This window comes from Cynocephalus volans, chromosome 13 (genome assembly GCF_027409185.1).
Source record: "Cynocephalus volans isolate mCynVol1 chromosome 13, mCynVol1.pri, whole genome shotgun sequence".
In the NCBI taxonomy this organism is placed as follows: Eukaryota; Metazoa; Chordata; class Mammalia; order Dermoptera; family Cynocephalidae; genus Cynocephalus; species Cynocephalus volans.
This window is the reverse complement of record NC_084472.1, coordinates 101330739-101351965: the sequence shown is the minus strand read 5'-3', so window position 1 is coordinate 101351965 and position 21227 is coordinate 101330739. Positions and strand designations below refer to the sequence as shown.

The 21227-nt window shown below is 34.5% G+C and overlaps 1 protein-coding gene across 1 annotated transcript in view; it reads right to left on the bottom strand.

Moving 5' to 3' along the window:
• TNKS (tankyrase) overlaps positions 1-21227 on the bottom strand; it is a 222684-nt gene that overhangs the window by 38454 nt on the left and 163003 nt on the right. Inside the window, exons 13-20 of the mRNA XM_063076600.1 lie at positions 20877-20956; positions 16614-16759; positions 14642-14807; positions 12988-13207; positions 12269-12378; positions 5099-5287; positions 1913-2150; positions 1106-1188 (exon numbers count right to left, since the gene is read on the bottom strand). Of these exons, the coding sequence (XP_062932670.1) occupies positions 1106-1188; positions 1913-2150; positions 5099-5287; positions 12269-12378; positions 12988-13207; positions 14642-14807; positions 16614-16759; positions 20877-20956 (1232 nt within the window). The remainder of the gene's footprint in view (positions 1-1105; positions 1189-1912; positions 2151-5098; positions 5288-12268; positions 12379-12987; positions 13208-14641; positions 14808-16613; positions 16760-20876; positions 20957-21227) is intronic.

Sequence of the window (21227 nt, the reverse complement as noted above, 5' to 3'; positions counted from 1 at the left end):
ACAGAATAATTTAATCAGGCTCCCCTTGCCTCAGGGCCGGTTGGGGGTAGTTCAGTAAACTGTGGGGGGGGGTGGGGGGGGGTGGGGGGAGCATGGAGTTAGCGTGCCTGCACAGTGCTGCCACTTTGGCTGGTATCTACTGCCTGGGGCAGCCGACATCAGCAAAACCATGCTTTTCCAAACCTATGGCTTCCAAGGACCTTTTGGCCAGTTACCTAGCTCATAGACCTGTGTGAAGGGGTGTGGTGATCCAGCCTGGCATATGAAGGGTTTGTGGCTCAGTCTGTGAACAGGCTTGAGGGGTCTGGGAGCTCCAGACCCAGCCCCAGCTCGACAATCGGCCCAGTCGGTACAGCATTACCAGCAGGTAAAAGAGCCTGACAACTGGCGTGGTAGAGTAGCTTTACACCATGGTAATAAAACCATACAACATTAAGTTAAAAATTCATCATACTGTATAAAAACAGCATGACAAACACAAGGATCTCAATTCATAAACACCCTAATGATGACTCCATACTTAGACCTTCATAGACATTTAAGATGTATCCAAAAACAGGATGGGTCTATTTGAGTTTATGGCCAACTTCTGGTCCAACATAATTTTAAACTCCTAATGGACAACAGAAACTTCACAGAAGAGCAGTTTTGAAAAAGGTACACTTGTCTAAGTATTACTTTGCTTTTAAGTTTAATGGGCAATTGCTTTATCAAGACTTTGCTAAATAATTAATATAAGAATTTCTTACTGGTGTCAAGTGGAGCCAGTCACATCAGTAATAAAATGAGATGTATAAATGCCAACACTTTTTGGAAACAAGATAAACAAAGACAATTTTGTTTGAGGTGGTTTCATGGTCTAAGTTTTGACATGAAATAAAACATATAGAGCCAGACTGCTCATAAAGATAAAACAAAATAATAACTAAAGACTCCCACCTGTTAGTCAATTTCATGGAGAAGTGTAAAATACTAGGCTCCCCTGGATTTTATAGAAATGTGCTATGTTTTATAAAATAGCCATTAAGAAGCAAAAAAGAAACAATGGGTGGCAATTAATAACTCAACATTTAATTAAAAGATTGAAATATATAAGAAAGTTTACCTGTTCTGTTTCAAAGATATCCCGAAGGTGTTCTAGGCCAAGGCTTTTTAGGAACTGGCTGATATTCATGTCAAGACCCGCAACTAAAACAGAAACAGATTAGTTTCTCAGAGAGAATCTTACTAATCCAAAAAAAGTTTCAGTATCTATTTAAAGCCATGGCTCTCTGACACCCTTGGCTGTGCAGATGATTTTACATAGCATAAAATAATCCAGAATACATTAATTTAATTCAGATAGTTCAAGTTTTCTCTGAATTTGGTTGAGAAATAAAAGAGTGCTTTAACTTTATCAAATTAGTAGTATTTATAACAATTGTAATATAATAGTTAGAATGTAGAATTATAGATTATAATTAATATATAATAATTAATGGAGAATATGATTAGTATAGTATTAATTCTAATATATTCTAATACTATAAAATACTATTTTATAAAGAATAATCTAATGCTTTTAGAGAATTAAAAAAATCCAAATGTACCAACTATTGTTTCAGTTTTTATTCCTTAAATGACCTCTCGGTGTTTTCTGATATAGTATCAGTAATAAGACATACTCGGTGGCTCGATATGATACTGTGTTTAGAAATGGATGTACTAATATATACATAAAGAAGAACACTGTAGAGGCCAAGGAACTCAGCAGCCTTCTATGAATAAGTATTTCTTGTAAGATGTTGTGTGTATAAAAATTTACAGACAGATAACTCTTAGTGAGGTATTTAATAATTACCAACAGAAAAAAGTGAATCTGTTCCATTTTTTAAAAAGTATAAACAAATATGCATTCACAAGGCGTACTCACCTTCTGCTTCCTTCCTCTCTGTACCAGCTGCACCATCCCCTGCATTGGAGGCTCCTCCTACTGCCAACTCCGCTAAAGGGCCAGTGAGGTTATCTATGCTGCTAGCAGCGGAGAGGCAGGAGGGGGTGGATGCTGGTGAGATCAAAGAGGCGCTCACTACAGTAGCCTGAGGTTTAAAACAAGTAGGTAATGCCTCTGGGGGCATGGCATCTATCAGCAAAGCTCTGATATCGTCAGCCTAAAAATAATTTAAAAAAAAACACACACACACATACACACAGAGAAAAATTACTATAATTTAAAATGTTAAGTTTTTCACTAAGGACCAAATGTTTTGTGAATTTTTTCTTTAATGAATGGTTCATTTTGCCCTATTGATTTTGGACCATTTATTCCTCGTTCCTTCTAACTGCAACTCCAGAGTCTCAGTAGTTTCAGTAGATAGAACTGGAAAAACTATGTAACTAAAAAAATTTTGCTTCTTCCGTTAAAAAACAAAACAGCACTTTCAGAGGATTGATTCTCATTCTTCTTTAGAAGAGAGTTTCCACATTTACTATGTTTTGTTTATACTACAATAAGCTTTGGTTTTTAGTGCATACCTAAGGTATAATTAACATCTTGTGAAATTTTAAAGAGATGCAACTTTAAATTTGGCCACTTTATTCATGAATTTTACAGTTCGTAAGTAGTAGTTGTAACTGCTGTTACAGTATGTGTGAGTTAGTCTCGAAAGACAGCCAGCCATCAATTCCTTCCCATCATGCCTGCTACTCTTCTCATTAACGGGTGGCATCAATTTCTCTCCCCTTGAATCTGATTTGACTGTGAGTTGCTTTAAACAACAGAATATGAAAGAAGTGATGTTCTGAGGATTTTGAGTCAGGCTTAAAGAGGACTGGCAGCATATACTTTTACTCTCTTAGCAGCTGCTCGCTATGCCGGAAGGAAGTTTGGGCTAGACTACTGAGTGATGAGCCACTAGGTAGAGAGAGGCTCTGCAGGAAGAAAGGCCAAGTTTTCAGCTAAAGGTAGCTGTACAAACAGCAGAACTGTCTAGCTGAGCCCAATCAACCCACAGAACTATGAGAAATAATACATCATGTTAAGCCACTTGCTAGGTTTTGGGATGGTTTGTTATGCAGCAATAGAGAAATGATATGAAAATTGATATCTGAAAGTGGGGTGCTGCTAGAGAAAGTGGGACTGATGTTGCATGGCAGAATGGCATTACTGGCACACAAGATATTAAGGAAGGTAGAAAATGAACATAATGAACTTGTGGATTTGGCTAAGGAGATTTCCAAAAAGAATGTTGTTTCTGCCAGTGAGACTGGCTTGTTTTATCTGCCCAAGATAAAGTATAGGAAGAGAGAAATGAACTAAGAAAGGAACTGTTTAATTCTCATTAAGGAAATATTTACCCAGGATTTGCTAGGTTGGAAAATAAAATTATTCATCATCTCCAGCCTCTCCACCAGCAAAAGTTTCTTAAAGAAATAGCCTCAGGCCAAAGATCAAATCCAGGATGCTGACAAGTAAAACATAGCCTTATAGTAAAACTTGATTTAGAGGTATAGACATATTACCTAAATGTCTTAAAAGGACCTTTAAAGTACCTTGTGAACTCTCTCAGCTAGGTGAAAGAGGTTCTAAGAATCTTAAGGGCATAGTTCCACAGCACCTTGACTTGCAATCCAAATTATAGAGGGACTGTCTTGAAGAGATTTGTGAGTGTGGCTTCTGTCTGATGGAGTGCTGTATAACTTGATGAGAAACCCAAAAGTTGATAAAGAAGTTATAACAGTTTGTACTAAAAGGGACAGATAGAACAAAATGAAAAAAGGCTCAAGATTCCTAAATTTCTTAGAGCAGGTAGCAGGTTGAGAAAGCCATTTATCTGTAAATATGGGTCATTTCTTATGGAAAGAGAAGGATGATTCAGAAGACATAGAAGAGCTAGATAGAACCACTCCCTGAGAACAGAACAGATGGCCCTCATAACATGTGTTTGGCTAAATTTCAGAACTGCTATGGACCAGTGATAGCTATCTGCCCTTCTTGGGACAGGCATGAATATTAGTTTGAATGTGGGAGAAATATAAATAATTTGTGGCCACGGGGAGGACTATGGTAGATTAAAGATGGCCACAAAATCTTTGCTTCTCTCTTCAAAGAAAGTGGAGTCTATTTCCCTATCCTTTGGATCTGTGCTAACCTCATGACTTGCTTTGTACAGGAGAATGTAGTAGAAGTGATAGCAGATCAGTTCCAGGCTTAGCCTTAAAGAGAAACGTCAACTTCTGCTTTATCCCTTTTGAGACGCAATCATCCTATAAAAAATTTAGCAAGACTACTTAATGATGAAACACAATGTTGGGACAGATAAGGAGGTTGCATCTTTCTTCCCATCTCTGCCAAAGCCCCAGGCAGATGAGTGAAACCATCTTAGCTATATTCAGCTGTACAAGTGACCCCTGCTGAAGCCAGCATAAAACCTCCCAGTCAATGTATACAATCATGAGAAATATATTTCTATTATTTTAAGCCATGAAATCTTTTGAAATAGTGCATTACTCAGCAAAAGATAAATAAAACAACATAACTTGGAAAAATATTTCTGGCTTAAAAAATTATAAATTATTGTCACTATACAGTAACTTACTGATTTTCAAAAGTTTAGGGATGGTGATGCACTGTTTAATTTTGCAGTTTAATAATACTTAACCTCAAAAATATTTCTACAGTATATTAGTTTACTTTTTCATCTTCGAAATAATACACTACCCAGAGTTAATTTTCCTTTGACTGTCTCACAGACAGGCATATCGTCAGGTATATCAGTTGCTCTACAATAAAATGCCAAATATAAAAGGTGCAAAATATTTTACTAAATGTAATTTTTTGAGGATATACTCTAGAAATGTGTTTTCCTATGATTCATGTTTTCTCCCCAGGCTAAGTATCTCCAAAAAATTAAATTAACTTACTGCTTAGTTTGCCTTAACAGAGTTTTAAATTATATTTTAATATAAAAAGTCTGAACATCAGAAAGTTTCAGAAAAAAATCTATTTTCATTCTATGTGAAATAAGCACTACTAATGGTAAACCTGCTGAGCCCTAGAATTTAATGTCATCTCCGAAAGTACAATGAACAATACTGAATATTTGAAATGAGGACTTACTGTTGCCAGATCTAAAGGTGTCTGACCTTCTTGGTTCTTCATAGTTGGATCTGCACCATGTGCTAGGAGTAGGGCACATAACTGTGTCCTTCCTTTCTGGGCTGCTTCATGAAGAGGAGTAAATGCCCACTTATCCGTTGCATTTACACACGTGTTGTATTTTATCAGTAATGCTGCTATGTCAACATGCTGAAGAAGAACAAAAGGATGCAAAGAGGTAGGAATGAGATCATCTGGTACAACTCCATCTGATACATTTGTTGTTATTTAGTTATTTAAAAATTCATTCTCTCTATATCTATATTCTTATCCTTCATAAAAGTTTCTTCTTCTGAAAAAATATTTCATACCTACATCTGTATTTTGTACTCCATCTTTGCTTGCCTCCTCCAGAGTCTCAATTCCACAAGTACTCTTTTACTCTGTTCTTTTCTTATTCTATTCTCTTACTCGATTCTTTTACCTTCATGGGCTTTATGCCTTTTATTTTATTTTATTTTTTAAATTTAGCCCTCTAACATGTTCAAGTCTATTTTAAAAAACAAGTACATGAAATAAAACTAGTACCTGACCCCAAGCCTCCTATCTGCCAAACTTTTCAAACAAGCATTCTATACCCACTACTTCTCTTCTTATCTTCTCATTTCTCTTCTAACCTGCTGCAATCTCATCTATTTACTGAAATACTCAACTCAAAGATTCTCAATGTTCTTTGTTCAACCTTTGGGAAAGTGACATAACAAAACAACATTTTACAAAAATCAGTCTGTTATGTCCAAAATGACTGAGGGGTGGAAGACATGTTAGCAGCAGACACACTAATAACCTGAGCATGGGGTGATGAGACTCTGACCTGGGACGGTAATAGAAGAATGGAAAAGAAGGGCTAAGTTTGAGAAATTTTGAAGGGTAAAAAAGTTGGATTTAGAAAGGCGAATTCACTACAGAAGAAGAGAAAGAAAAGTTAAAGATGACTACAGTTTTTTGGGGGAGCTGTCTAGAAGATTAAAAAAACAAAGGTGGAACTGTTAACAAAAATTGAGCAGCAAAAGTTTAAGGTTCACTTGGGGTATGTAGCTTTTGAAGGAAAACATCAAAGTAATAATGTCCTATAAATGGTCTGACAGAAAAGATAGGAAGAGAAGAGGGCATCATTTATGCACTCATTTATTCTCTCCTACCCACTCACCGCCCACCAAACATGTGCTGAATACCTACGAGGGCCTGGCATTGGGGTCAGGAACTCTAGTGAAATTACAAAATGGAATACTGAATTAACAGCTGTAGCTACTTGATAAATGAGCTAAGGAAAGAAATACAGAAAGATAATTACAAGAGGAATAAAGCCTTGAGAACAAAAATATTTTGGAAAAGGAGAGTGGAAAGAGTCCTCAGAGGAAACAAAAGGGAAAATAAAAGCTGCAGAAGAACTTTAAAGGGGTAGGGCTATTAAATTAGGAGAGAGTTCAAAGAAAAGCAAATTCTCTCAAATAATAAGAGCTCTATATAGCAAAACGTTTCAGTTTCTTCCCCAAAGTCTTAGAAAGTTTAAGACAATCTATTACCTATAGATAATATTGATTCAACAATTAGGCTTTAAAGAATATAAAAAATAACGTGTATATTTTTATAAACACATTTAGGGATGCTAGGCTGGTTACCACCAAGGCATTTCTGAAATCCATTTTGACTCCAACGTTCTATAGCTTTGTGCAACTGGCACATTTGTGTCCCTTCTGGATACATGTCCTGGCATAACTTGGTTTCCTTAGATAATGAACTCGGAAGTACATTATCTTCTGAGAATACATTTCCAACTCACGCTGTTGCTCAACTGCAATATGGTGAGTGTTCTGAAGCTAATGCTTACGAGAATGGGAAGAGATGGGGAAAATAAAGAAAGGTAAAGATCCCAAGATAGGACTTAAAACATATGACTTCATATTATCCTTAAGATATAGTCTGCATGGTGCTGTTAACACTAAGGTTTAGGATTCGATCTCTGTACTGGCCAGCTGCCAAAAAAAAAAAAAAAAAGATTTAGTCTGCTCTTTTGAAGACACTTCAAAAAGAACAGGATTTTTTTCTGAGGAAGCATTAAAGTTTTTTTTTTAATATAATACAAATATCTATTAATTTTAAAAATAGTAATTTCAGAAAGAAAAGTAAAGAAAATTAATCTTAAAAGAAAAGTACAGATCAGTCAACTCCTAAGAAAAACTTCATTTGCTATGACAATATAAAGCTTAAAAAAAAAGGGCAGCATAATCAGACTAGGGCTTCTGAAAACAGACTATGTTTTGTGATTATGTTACCATTATAAAATTAATTCAATAGTTTAATTATTTTTAGACTCTCTAACACAAAAGATAAAAACAGTTATCATCAAAATCACTTGAAACAAAATACAATAGTTCATCACCCTTATTCAAAAAATATGTTGAAAAAAGATAGCAAATTTTTGTTCAGTTAACTCAAAAGCATGGAATAATTTCAAACTTTGCCCCAGTAAGGTAGTAAGGCATTTAAACTGTTTCTGATGATTAATTTTACTGTACTCCCATGCTTACTGGGAGAATAATATAACTTGGTAGACTAATTTGCACAGACTTGCAAAATTAGACAGTCCAAGGTAAATTACATATTTGTGTGTGTGCATAAAATAAATTATATATGTGGTATGTTAGAAACTTTCTTTATATTGAATTTATAGTTTATGCTTGGAGAAACCAATTACACGTTTGTTAAACTTACTGACAAACATCTGAAAGAGCAATGAACAGAAAGGAGGATATTACTACCCAAGCAGACTAAAAACACAATTCTTAATCTGTTTAATTCTTTTAAAAAGCTATACCACTAGGGCAAAAATAGTAACTGAAATTTAAAGCTGACAAATGCAATAAATAAGCTGCAGCTCAGTTCTATTTAACATATAAGAGCAAAGTATTGAATTGGAAGGTCTACAAAAGGAACTGAACTCTTGGAATGTTTCCAAAAGAAAGAGCCAATTTAATATGGTTTCAAAATCCAGCTGCAACACAAATTGCTTTAAATAACAAATACAACATAAAAAGACTGGGAAGGCTGAAATTCAATTTTAGAAAGGTGGGAAGTAGGGGGAAGAAAAATGTGCTTGTGCTCCAGCTACAGCCATTTAATTGCACAGAGGCTTTATTATAATGATGTCATGATTTCCCTAAAATATATATTTTAGAGAAAACACTGAAAAACAGAAAATTTGAGAAAGGAAAAAAATCAGCCAATTGCTTTACTGTTTGAGATAACAGAAAATTACACGCTTTTTGGTAATAAATAAATATCAGTGCTTTACATTTATTGGATAGCAGAAAACATGTTCTGTGAAAATGTACGTGCAAAAATAATAGAAGGCATTATAATACAAAGAACTCTAAACAGAATAAGGCACATTAGCATTAACATTAAACTCTTCATGAAACTTGTAACTTCTACTTAAGCTTTGTAAACTATGTGTTCTTCCATTTAGAGAAACTGAAGTGGCAAGTCCTTTTTATACAAAAAGGGCCCAAAGATACACACAGAGCATGATAATGAGCTCTCTAGAGGACAGCAAGTAAATCGAGGATTACAGACTAACAAATAACGGTATAAGTACATAACTTTATGTAACTTCAAAGATACCTCATTATTATTTTATCCCCAGTCCAGTCAATTAATCTGTGTCTATTTAATACTGATACTGAGCTGGTTAAATATATAGACTATTCCTAAGGCTGTGAGATGTAGGAGTGACATGCGGCCCTTATATGGACGGCTTAGTACATAAACTACAGGTAGCATACTGTTCTATGATAATAATATTACCATGCATTTTTATAGTGCTTTAGGTTAGCGAATGCATGTTCCACATGCACGACCTCATGTAATCATTATGATAACCCTATAAAGAAGGTCTTAGCATCCAATTTTTACTAGTGAGAAAATTGAAGATTAGAAAGATTAAGGCACTTGCTGAACACTACTGGGTTATTTATTGAGTAGAAGAGTAAAGAGTAAATCCCGGATGCTCAGATTCCAAGTTCAGGTCTTGCCATTACAACACAAGATACCTGTAGAGTCCTGCTAGACTAATACACAAGAGCCATTTTCCTGACAAGGTGAAAATGGGAGAGAGTATGATAATAAGGAGAAACCATTTAAGTAGAGATCATTGGGTAACAGTATATCTAAAACTGCTCTAGAAGTTTTTATTTTTCGTATAGAAGCCTCTATTCCAGATGAAGTGCCACAAAAAAAATCTACTCCACAAAATGATTATTTTAGGGCAAGTGCATCACACACACTATTCAGCCAGGCCAGTCCAAGTGTCATTGGGATAATACAATATGATACCAGTGTTTTGCCATCCTAACAGAGAAATGTGGCCTAGGGCCCTATAATTTCATTAAAATATCCAGCCAAGGCATATGTGTAGCATAAATAAGAAGGAGCCTTTGAAAGATATATTGATTTATATATCTACACATAATTTAAAAAGCAGTTATATCTACCCTTTAGTTAAAGAAAAAGTAGCTTTCTTAATTCTTATATTAATGCTAACATTTGTCCTCATTTTAAGTGAATCACTGTGTGTCATGAGAAAGATTACTGAGGAGAATGGTTGCACTGGTGAAAAACATGGCAATAATAATAATTTTAAAAGGTCAAGAAACTACCAAAGTAAAGGTTTTAGTGAGTGACAGTCCATAGTCATTAACTCACAGACAGCTGATTTTTGAATTTACCAGTTTATTACATGAAAGATTTTTAGAGTGACTCAAATAATCCACTCACACAATGAAGTAAAAATACGTGCAACGAACACATTATCTAGCTCATTTGCATTCTTCAGAATAAGGAAAGAGATGAACCAGGTTGATCAAAACCTCCATCAAATGCCCTCTATTCAGCCCGGAAAACTTTCTGTTCCTTTTTACCTCAGTAAGTTACCTTCATTTACAAAGAAGGGATTTGATAACAAACAGAATAACATAAAAAAAGATTGTGAAAAAAAATGGGTTTTTTTTCTCACTTGGAGTTAGAGAAGAACAACATGAGTTGTGGCTAATGGTGAATAAGTTTATAAAAATGGAACAGTAGCCTCTGGTCAGAAGACTGATTGCATTACAACTCTCTTCAGCTAGTGGCAAGACTTGGCAAGACTGCTTTCAAGAGAACATGAATAAGAAAAAGTTGACCTGCATGCTACATTACTCTTAAGCCATTAAAGAGAACCACTGTAAATTCTATGCCATTCACAGTGGTCATCAAATGACACACATATAGAGTAAGTTACATCTCAACTATTCCCATCAAGAAAACACTTTTTGGGGATCAAAAGGTAAAGTACTTACTTTATAAATTAAGTTTTACTTTCTTTACCCTGTGTGACAGCTATGAAGACTATGAAAGGAGAAGACTGATGGGATAGAACTTCCCTACATCCACAATCTATAAGATCAATTTGTAGTCTACACAGTTCATAATATAACACAGGCTTTACTGGACTAGGTCAAGAACTATGATTCTATTGCAGCCACCTATCCTTACTCATTAGTAGATTTATGCCAAAGATAAGAGACTCTGATTTAAGTTCTACTGATCCCATCAGCTTCATAAATTTTTAACTGATGCTTAGCAAAGGGATTAGTAGAATACAATATGGACAGAAGAATCATGCTAAGAAGTGCTGAAAACTAGATTCCAAATTATGTACATATACAGTTATAACTTAATGGTAAAAGGATTATATACAAATGTATATGTAGTATGTTAGCACAGCAAGTATTTAGCATGCCAGGTCTTCAGTAGAAATAGCTCTTATACAGTGAAATTGAGAATCCTCTGTAAAGGAATGTTAAAAGAGAATTCAAACAATTTTAATAAAAGATTAATCATCTTTAGAAAGATAACTTTTAAATACTGTAGTTTCAAGAGGAAATTCAGTTCCAAAAATGTATTTATTAAAAATGATAACTTTCAATTAATTTATATCATACTTGGAAGAATAACTTTTTTTTCTGTTTGTCCAACTCAAAAGTGGACTGTTTGCTATCCTTAAACACATTCCCACTTAGATTTGTCATCTCTCTAAAATACTGGTCTTTGCAGAAGGGGCCTGAGAAGATGATGATATTCTCATTATGACAGACAAAGGAAAAGACGGAAGGAAAGGAGAATCTGGAGATCAAGGTGGTTAGCTTGGTTTTTATTTATAGCTCATCAGGCTTTTGCAAATTTAGAAACTATCTTCATCAACAGTGATTCCAACTGTGAGAACACCTGGTATGTACAAGCTGGCATCCGTGGATTACGGTGAAATAGGGATAAAGTGGATGAACAGACAAGCACATGAGCATTCATCTTATTTCTACTGCAGTGACTCATCAGGCCTGAGTGGACCTTGGTTATTTCCAGTCAGTCAGTTCGGACACATGGCATCAAGGCACTGTAATACCTGTACATTCTTCTTCCTCTTACAGCTGATGATCACAGTTACAGTGCTGGAAAGGATGACTGTGAACTTTTACCGTGGAGTTTTAGCTAGTCATCTGAACTCTATAAAACCATATACACCAATTGTTCAGCCACTTTACTTGAGCATTTTTAAGATGCTGATGATAAACATAAGCTGCTATAATTTCCATGCCTATACAGGAGCATCCGGGCTTTTACAGTTTCTGAAATCTACTTGAGGTAGTTAAGATATATGATCTATATCAATAAATATTCACTGGGCACCTATTACACACCTATTACTGTGCTAGATCATGTAAGAGACCAAAAAGCTATAAAAAGCATGGTTCTTGCCATGTTGATAATTAAGCTTAATTGGGAAGGCAAATAATAAAAGACTAAAATTTTGCTAAATTAGGGCCGAGCCCGTGGCGCACTTGGTAGAGTGCTGCGCTGGGAGCGCGGCGACGCTCCCGCCGCGGGTTCGGATCCTATATAGGACTGACCGGTGCACTCACTGGCTGAGTGCTGGTCACGAAAAAACGACAAAAAAAAAAAAAAAAATAAAATAAAATAAAATAAAATTTTGCTAAATTATGCTACTGGTTAGATATCTACTTAATGCATAATAACATTTAATAAAGTAGTAAATGTAAGGGGAATTTCAAATACTTTAAACTTTAGCTAGCTTACCCCATAAGACGCTGCATTATGAAGAGGAATTAAACCACCTTTGTCCTGGGCATTAACATCTGCTCCATGCTCTAGTAGATATTCAGCTACTTCGAGGTTATTGTAGCCTGCTATTAGAATGAAAAGAGGCAAACATGTCAGCTTAAAAGAAAAAAAAAATGTATATATGGTCATCCTTTGGTAGCCACCGAAGAGTGATTTCATGACCCTGGGGGATGCCAAATCTGGAGATGCACAAGTTCCTGATATAAAGTGGTGTAATTTTTGCATATAACCTTATACACATCCTTCTGTATACTTTAAATCATCTCTAGATAACTTATAATACCTAATACAATGTAAATGCTATGTAAATAGTTGTTATACTGTATTATTTTTATTTGTATTATTCTTTACTGTTGTACCAATACTTTTTTCCCCAGAATATTTTTAATCTGTGGTTGGTTGAATCCTCAGATGCAGAACCCACGTATATGGAAGTCCAACTGTAAATTCTAAGGACCAGAAAATGTTAAGGTTTGAATATCTTTTGCATCAAAAGCTAATTCTTTCATCACATAATTGAGGGCCTTCACAATGAGAAATTACACAAAATTATGTCAATCAAAGCATTTTACTAAGTAGTCCCTTTTATGCTCAGCATTTCTTTTATCTTTTGGTAAACTATGTTAGGTATCCAAGAAAGAAAAATAAGATTTGAGAGCAAAGGTGATGCTTACCTGCTAGGTGCAGAGGAGTTGAATTTCTGCCCTGGGTGTCTCTGCAGTTGATATTCTCTGGGGTACAGAGCTTCTGTACTCTTGCCAGACAGCCCTTCTTGGCAGCATCCAACAAGGCAGCATCCCCTCTCAGTAGGTCCTGAATATCTGTGTCTCCTTCTTTTACCAAATCTAGAGGTGTATTTCCATCTCTGTTCTTTTTAGTTGGATCTGCTCCATGCTACAAAGAAAAAAAGCCAGAGTAGGTGGGCAGGTAGACAGGTATGCACAGATGTATTTACTTATTTATTTAACTTTGCTCATCTGAGGAAAGGTATCCATTCTATATGCATTTTGAAAACCACAGGAAATATCCTATTTTATTTTGCAAAGTCCCTGCTTAGCGATAATATATTGGATCAGCTTTCTAACTACTGCTCAGTCAAAGCCTCAGGGTCAATGGTGATGGTGAACTGATGAGGGTGATGAGTGTCCTTTACTCTACTCTTCACATAATATACTTTTTCTCAGACTCCAAGTTGTCTTTGGAAATCTCTTTTACTTTCAAGAATGGCCTGGATGTTAATTTTGACCAGATTCCAATTACATAAAGATACTCAGGGAGTATCATATAAAAGAGAGAAGAGGAAGACACACAGGTAGAAAAAAATGCTTAGTTCTAAATGCCACCAGTAGGCAAAGTTTAGTAATATTTTTTATATCTTCATTGAAAGTCTTAACATGAAATTAGGTATAAAAGTATTAAAAATTACCTTGATTTAAAAAGTTTAATCACCTGTATCTGTGAAATAAAGTAAATGAAACTCAAGAATTTTTATTAAGGGCCTGAGATAGACTGTTATTGGCCCACTGTGGAAATTAGGAATAAGCTAAGCTAGGTAATAAATTTGCAATGACCTGGAAGTTATTTCTTACCAACCAGTGATTTAAAAAGTGAGCAACAAATATAGTGATTTTCTCATGATAGATAAGAACACATTTGAAACCATGAAAGTGGTGGAAGAAGAACTTTATATCTAACTAGAACAATTCTTCTCTAGTTAAAAAGAAAAAAGAAAACCACATAAATACATGTCTGGTCATTTTTTACATCACTTAACTTAAAAAGAACACAAAATAATTGTTAATTTCATATAACTACTAGTTTCTGCTATTTCACATATATCCCCCAAATCTGTATAAACAACTTTGTTTAGAGATTACCTTATATTTTAATAAAAATCTGATATTAAAATAAGTTATTACCATATGTTTAAATAAGGTTTAATTATGAGGAATGAGTTAATTAATAATAAAATAGACAGCAAGAAAAAAAAAATCAACTTGATTGAAAAACTTGTTTCTCCCTGTATAATTTCTTTTCTGATATTTATACTGCATCAGATAAACAGTGCAAACTAATTCAACTCTTCCCAAAACCTACTTTGATGAATTTTGATTAACTGAACTTAATCAAATCAGTGCAGAAAGACACTTCAGGCACTACTCAAAGCTATGTAAGTATCATTACACTTAAACATTCCTCTGTAAAACTGAAAATGGAAGTAGTCCCTATAGCACTTATTGTCCTTTACAGAACACTCCAAGTTAATCTTAAGTAATAACCAAAAAAAATACAATTACTTCACATTTTGTAACTTTTAAAACTACATACTTTCAAAAGGAGCTTGCAGATTTCATATTTTCCTTTGGCTGCTGCTTCATGTAGAGGGGTAAATTTCCACAAGTCCGCCACATTGACAGAAGCGCCATGCCTTACTAAAAGCTCGGCTACCTCATAGTGTCCATATGAACAGGCATTATGCAGGGGCACCAAACCACTAAACAAAAGAAAATTATTTTAAAGTCATAAAACAAATCTTTAAGTTTAAATGATTCTTATGGTAAGAATAATATCATTCTTCTATGGCACTGACTATACTGAACACCCACTCAAAAAGAAATAATTCCCCGCTGGTCGTTAAGATATAGTCATACATTTCTAAGTAAGGATTAATAATTAAAAAAAATTCCTTCCAATGTAAGGACTTTTCCTCACTTTCTTGGGGATGGATACATGTCATAGTAACCCTTATCCTTAAAATACATATAGAAATATACCTATAGAATAAGGTTTCATGAGAGTACTTTTAATTCAGATTTTCACTCTGCCAATGTAAACACCACCACTACAAGATTATTTCAGGAATAACTAATCAACAATCTGGTTTTATCATCTCTCAAACTTTCTTCCATCTGGGTTTTACTAATAAAAATTGTAGGCTTGCTTATAAAATACACAATGCAATTCAACTTATTTATTTAGGCAAGTACTACCTTTTGTTTTTCTTTTTCATTTTTTAATTCATAATGATTCCAGTGGTGGTTTCTGTGCTTAGGTTTAAGTATTGAAGTGCCAAGCAATGAAAACTCACAATCTAAGTGATTCAGGAAAGTATTCAGTAAGGCAAATGATGACACCAGTTATAAGTTCTAGTCAGATAAGAAAATCTAGTTGACTCAATTTATGAGCAAACTATTCTGAGATGACTCTAAGTTCTTATCTGAAGGCAGTGACATGCTAAAAGGACAAAAAGATGCCTCCATAAGAAAGGATGCATTACAAGGATAAGTTTAAGTTGCACTTAAGACAAGGCAAAAACAAAGTATCAAGTACCTTTTTGTTTAGAGAGATAAGTGCCTTTTTAAAAAGCATTTTGCAGTGAAATATACTGTGTTAAAATGGTCAACAGAAACACTCTGAAAGAGCTAGTGAGATTGTTACCGAATACTTATGTCTGATGAATCTCTCTAAAAAAGATAAATAAATACATAGTGGTTAATTAAATCCTAAATTAGTAGTTTAATTCTACAGCACTCTGCTATGTAACTGTAGAGAAAGGTGCCAGCTTATTTTGAGATAATAAAAAATAATTAAGAATATGGAAACTTATTTTAGTTAAAAAAGTTCCTTCTCACATTTTTAGCTAACTTCCATGGCTGCTTTAACTTTTGTCTAGATGAATTCAAATAATTTAGCAAAATAATATAAAAGTATAGAACATTTGAATCAATAAAAATAAAATTACGTTTCTATTAGTACTGGTGACTTTGGGATGAATGGCTTCTTTTTGGAAGAGATTACACATTTTTAATAGCAAAAAAAGAGGGATAAACAAATTACAAACTATAAAACATTCATATAATGCAATAAATTACTATATACAGGCATTAAAAGGTTGAGATGCACTATTAAGTACTGATATGGAAAGACATTCAAGATATACTATTGGGTAAAAAGAGTAAATTGCAAAGTAGACTGTATAGAATGGCATCATCGTTTGTGTTAAAAACCACCACCACTATCATCACAGCACACAAACTGGTATTTGCATTCAAAATATATGCAGAAAAAAATATCTGGAGGATTACATACAAAATTTTAATGTTATATCTCTAACGGGTGGGCTGACAGGGAATTTTCACTTTCTATACTGTACATTTGTAAAATGTTTTAATTTAACGCATTAACCCAAAACTTCTTTAATGGGGGGAAAAACCCTAAGACTTCAAAAATATTTAAAAAAAAAATTTTTTTTTTAAGTATGAAGAGAACGAATCCCGAACAGCCAAATTCTAACACATACCCTTTGTCTTTGGCATGGACATCGGCACCATGGTGTAGAAGGTACTCCACAACAGACACACGATTATAGCCTGCCGCAAAGTGTAAGGGTGTAGAATGCCGGCCCTCTAAATCTCTGCAATTCACATTTTGAGGGCTGCAAAGTTGCTTTTATGGTAAACACAGAGGGAAACACAAAAAGAACATTAATATTTATTCAAAGATTTTGCCCCAAAATAGTGCAGAATCTTGGATAAATTGTAATCTTCTAATGAATATACATTTTCAAAGATTAGATAACACAAATGGTGTTTAAAAATCAGCACTATGCTTGACTTTACAATTACTGTGAATACTCTTAACTATGTACAGAGCAATTTAATCTTTTTCAACAGTTCCTGGCCAAAATCCTAATCAAATAGAAAAACCTACACAATGAAGCAAGCATTTTCAAAGAAAATGATACCTTGCCTTTTCATCTTTATAAATCTTTTCTCTCTGACACTGCTTGTCATAGCATATCTGCATGTATTAGCATGTTTTCAGTAATTCTTTGCTCAAATTAGTTCTCTGGCTGACCACAGAACTACAGAGTTCCTGTCTCATCTAATGCAAAAAAGCAAGCAAAAAGGCTCTGGAAAAATTATTTCTCTGCTTGGGCCAATTACTTGGTCCTTTGATCCACTATATCAAAGCCATGCAGTCAATAATACTTCACTTGATTTTGGGGGCATATTTGTATAACTCTGCAAGTCAAACTGACTTTAACCACACTCTAGTTTTTGGCCTTTACTTCCATCTCCTTCAGAGATGTTCTCCAAATCTCTTGTCTATCTCCTTTTCTCTCTTTGAATGCTACCATTTCAGCACAATCTAAATTACAAGCTCAATTATGTTTGCTAAGGAAGCAAAGTAAGGAATGAAAGGCTGTATCACTAGTGGTGATAGGGGAATTACAATAATAATAATATTTGTATAGTAATTTATAGTTTGTAAAGTACATCATATCCTTTCAGTGAGGAAATTATTATCTATCTATGAAGCTGATCATTATCTCCATTTCACAGATAGATAAACCAAGGCTCAGAGAGGTTAAGTGACTCATCCTTTTTAACAGTTGGTAAGGGGTAGAATAAAGACTCAAACCCCGTTTCACTGATTTTTAATCTTTTGATCTTTTTGCTACATCATGTACCACTGCTCACTTTCTTAATTACCCAACTTCAGGGAAGGGATAAGAAAAAAGGTAATGAAAAGAAGAAAAGGCAAATACAGCAGAGAAAACAGTGGCATTTTATAGGCTGCAAAGTATGACAGCATGGGCTTCCCTGGCACTTGCCAATCTTGCTGCTGCTCCTGCCACTGTAATGAGCTATTATAAAAACTAAGAACCTAAAAGATCTGTTTCTATTGATATACTGAGTAGGGGTGCTGATGGAGTTCGGATGTGTTGTCCCCTCCAAAACTCATGTGGAAATTTGATCTCCAATGTGGCAGTGTTGGAAACTGATTGAGTCATGGGAGTGGATCCCTCATGAATGGATTAATGCTCTTCCTTGGGGGGGGGGGATTAATGAGTGAGTTCTCGCTCTATTAGTTCCTGTGAGAGCTGGTTGTTTAAAAGACCCTGGCACCTGCCCTCTCTCTCTTGCTTCCTCTTGCCATGTGATCTGCCTGTACCCCCCAGCTGCCTGCCACCTTTCCATGAGTAGAAGCAGCCTGAGGCCCATGCCAGATGCAGCTGTCCCAGAATCATAAGCCAAATAAAACTCTTTTCCTTATAAATTACCCAGTCTCAGATATTTCTGTTATAGCAACACAAAACGGACTGATACAGGTGCTATGGCTGGAATGTTTGTGTCTCTTTGAAATTCATGTTGAAATTTAATCTCCAATACAGTAGTATTAAGAGGTGGGGCCATTAGAAGGTGATTAGGTCATGAAGGCTCCTTCCTCATAAATGAGATTAAGGCTCTTATAAAAGAGGCTTCACACAGCTTTAGGCCTCCCTTTTTGCCCTCTGCCTTTTGAAGATACAGTGTTTGACCCCTTTCAGAGGACACAGCAACAAGGTACCATGTTGGAAGCAGAGAGACTGGGACCCCACCAGACACCTGCCAGAGCCTGGATCTTGAACTTCCTAGCCTCTAGAACCATGGAAAATAAATTTCTATTGTTTATAAATTGCCCAGTCTTTGGTATTTTGTTATAGCAGCACAAATGGACTAAGACAAGGAGTTTTCACACTGGTAGGATAAAAACAAGAGATTCTCAGGTGGCACAAATTTTACATGACTGGACAAAGTCCAGGCAGTCAGGGAAAGCCCACAATCTCATCAACTCTATATGTAAAAGCACCAGACTCTGAAACTTGAAGAGCTATGTCATCTGGCCAGGTCAAACATCTTATCTTTTCATGACAAGCGAGTCTGTGGCTACATTAATACATAAATAACAGAATCAATAAGTATAATTAAATAAAAAATTAATATATAAACTGAAAAGAAAGGCTGCAAAAATTGGTTGTAAATGTCTTTACAGAGTCTCACTTGATCAAGGCTGCTTCCTGATGCTGCTTTTTTCCCCTGGTTCTTACAATCTAAATTAATTTCATTATTATTTTTGCAGAAATTATTGGCAAAATAGGGATGAGGCAGGGAATGAAATGCAACTTATTTTGTGAGGTTACAAAAATAGAAGCCCATCCTGATTATTAAATATTTGCTTTTTAATATTCATAAGTTCTTTATTCTCTATTCTATTTCATTTTCTTTTTAATGCTGAAGCAACTTTATATCCTTCTTACCTACTTTTCATAATTTCAAATACTTCACTGAGCAAATAGCCTTTTCCTCTAATATTTAACTTCTAGCATTTTCTGATGCCTTCATGGGAAATAAATTTACCAGACTTAATTCTCACTTAATTTGTGTCACTTTGTTTTCTTTTGCCACTTCCATTCTATTGATTAAAAATAAATTTGGACTTCACTGTGAATGGATTCTTTAGGAAATCTAAAAGCTATATTATATATTTGCCTATTACATACAAAACGCATGGAATTAAAAACTATATATTTTTAAAATTAACTATATATCAATTTAAATATAATGAGCACATGTAGCAATTCCAGTACGTAGATGATCATGCGGTGATAATGAAAAGGAATCATAATCACTTTTATATTTAAGGATTTTCTTTTATTAGGACACATTTCAAATGATAAAGTATTTTTAAGAAAAAATATTATATAGTTTTAGATCTAAGAGAACGTCAACTAAAATTTACCACTTTTCTTTACATACTTTACATGCTATTGAAAGAAGAAAGAGATCCTGGAAGTACCCACGTATTGAAGAGAAATAAAATTTCTAGGTAACAGAGCTGAGAAAGTGTTTATACTGTCATTTTCAACCAGTATATATCATCAGGAATGCTAAAATCAGTTTGCTAAGAATCACTGAGTTTGCATAGTAAAAGGTGACAAAGTTTAGTTTGTAAAAAGGAGCATGACGTCAATATCAATTTTGCAATTAGCATTTCTTTAAAAATAAATAAAATGAAATAAAAATAAAAGACCAATTCCTAAAAAAACACGAAAACCATACCCCTTTTTGCTAACTTCATACCTAAATGAATGATTATAGATGGGAAGTGTGTGTATTTTTAAAAAAGTATATTCAATATTAGAAAATAGTTTTATATTTGAAAAAAACATGAAATCTACACCATTGTTTCTGTACCACAAATAAAGACATAGAATTTTCTTAGCAAGTAGAGTTATGTAGAAAAAAATCTATCCTCTATATAGAAATAATCCCAAATGGCTGAGGAAAAAGAAGAATGCTTTCCTAGAATAAATGTGAGAATTTCTAGGAAAAGATCAAGAAACACTGTTTCAAATGTTATCCTACTAATATCTGGGCTTAAACTAGTTTACATATTTATGAATGTGGCCCAAAATAATAACACTTTAATTAACATAAGTGAAAATAAAAGAGCTTTCATGTAACCTGAAGGAAAATGACTAAAAAGCATGTGTGTGTGTGTGTGTGTGTGTGTGTGTGTGTACACACACACACACATATGTATTTTTTTTAGTGGTTTAATGGATATTAGGCACATACTGGGAAACACTTAGTAGTAAAGATTTCTCCTGTCTATGGATCTACTCTGCCCAGACTTTTTATAGCTTGGATTTGAGTAATTTTACTTAGAAGCTTAAAAATGTGTTGGTTAGCAAAGTTCAACAACACTGCCCCTGACATTAAGAGCACTGGCTTACCTTCACAGTTTCCAAGTCTCCAGCTTTAGATGCCTCTAAGAGTCGATAGTCAACATCAGAAGTGCGTATAGGTGTATTCTCTGTGTAAAAGAAAAGAAAGGTTCCTGTTGGTTCTTGAGGAATTACAGAGTAATTAAGGAGTGAAAAATATTTGATGAGTGAAAAGAGATTACGGGATTGGAAATTTCTGAGATCTAATATAAGGTATTTCCTAATCTGTTTTTAGATAAGAAATAAGTATTTTCTTACTTCAGTCTATATCCATTTCATCCTAAGTCAAATATAAATAAATCCTAATATACACAAATCCTCTTTCATCTCTACTACACTGCTTCTCCAATTTTCTAGTCA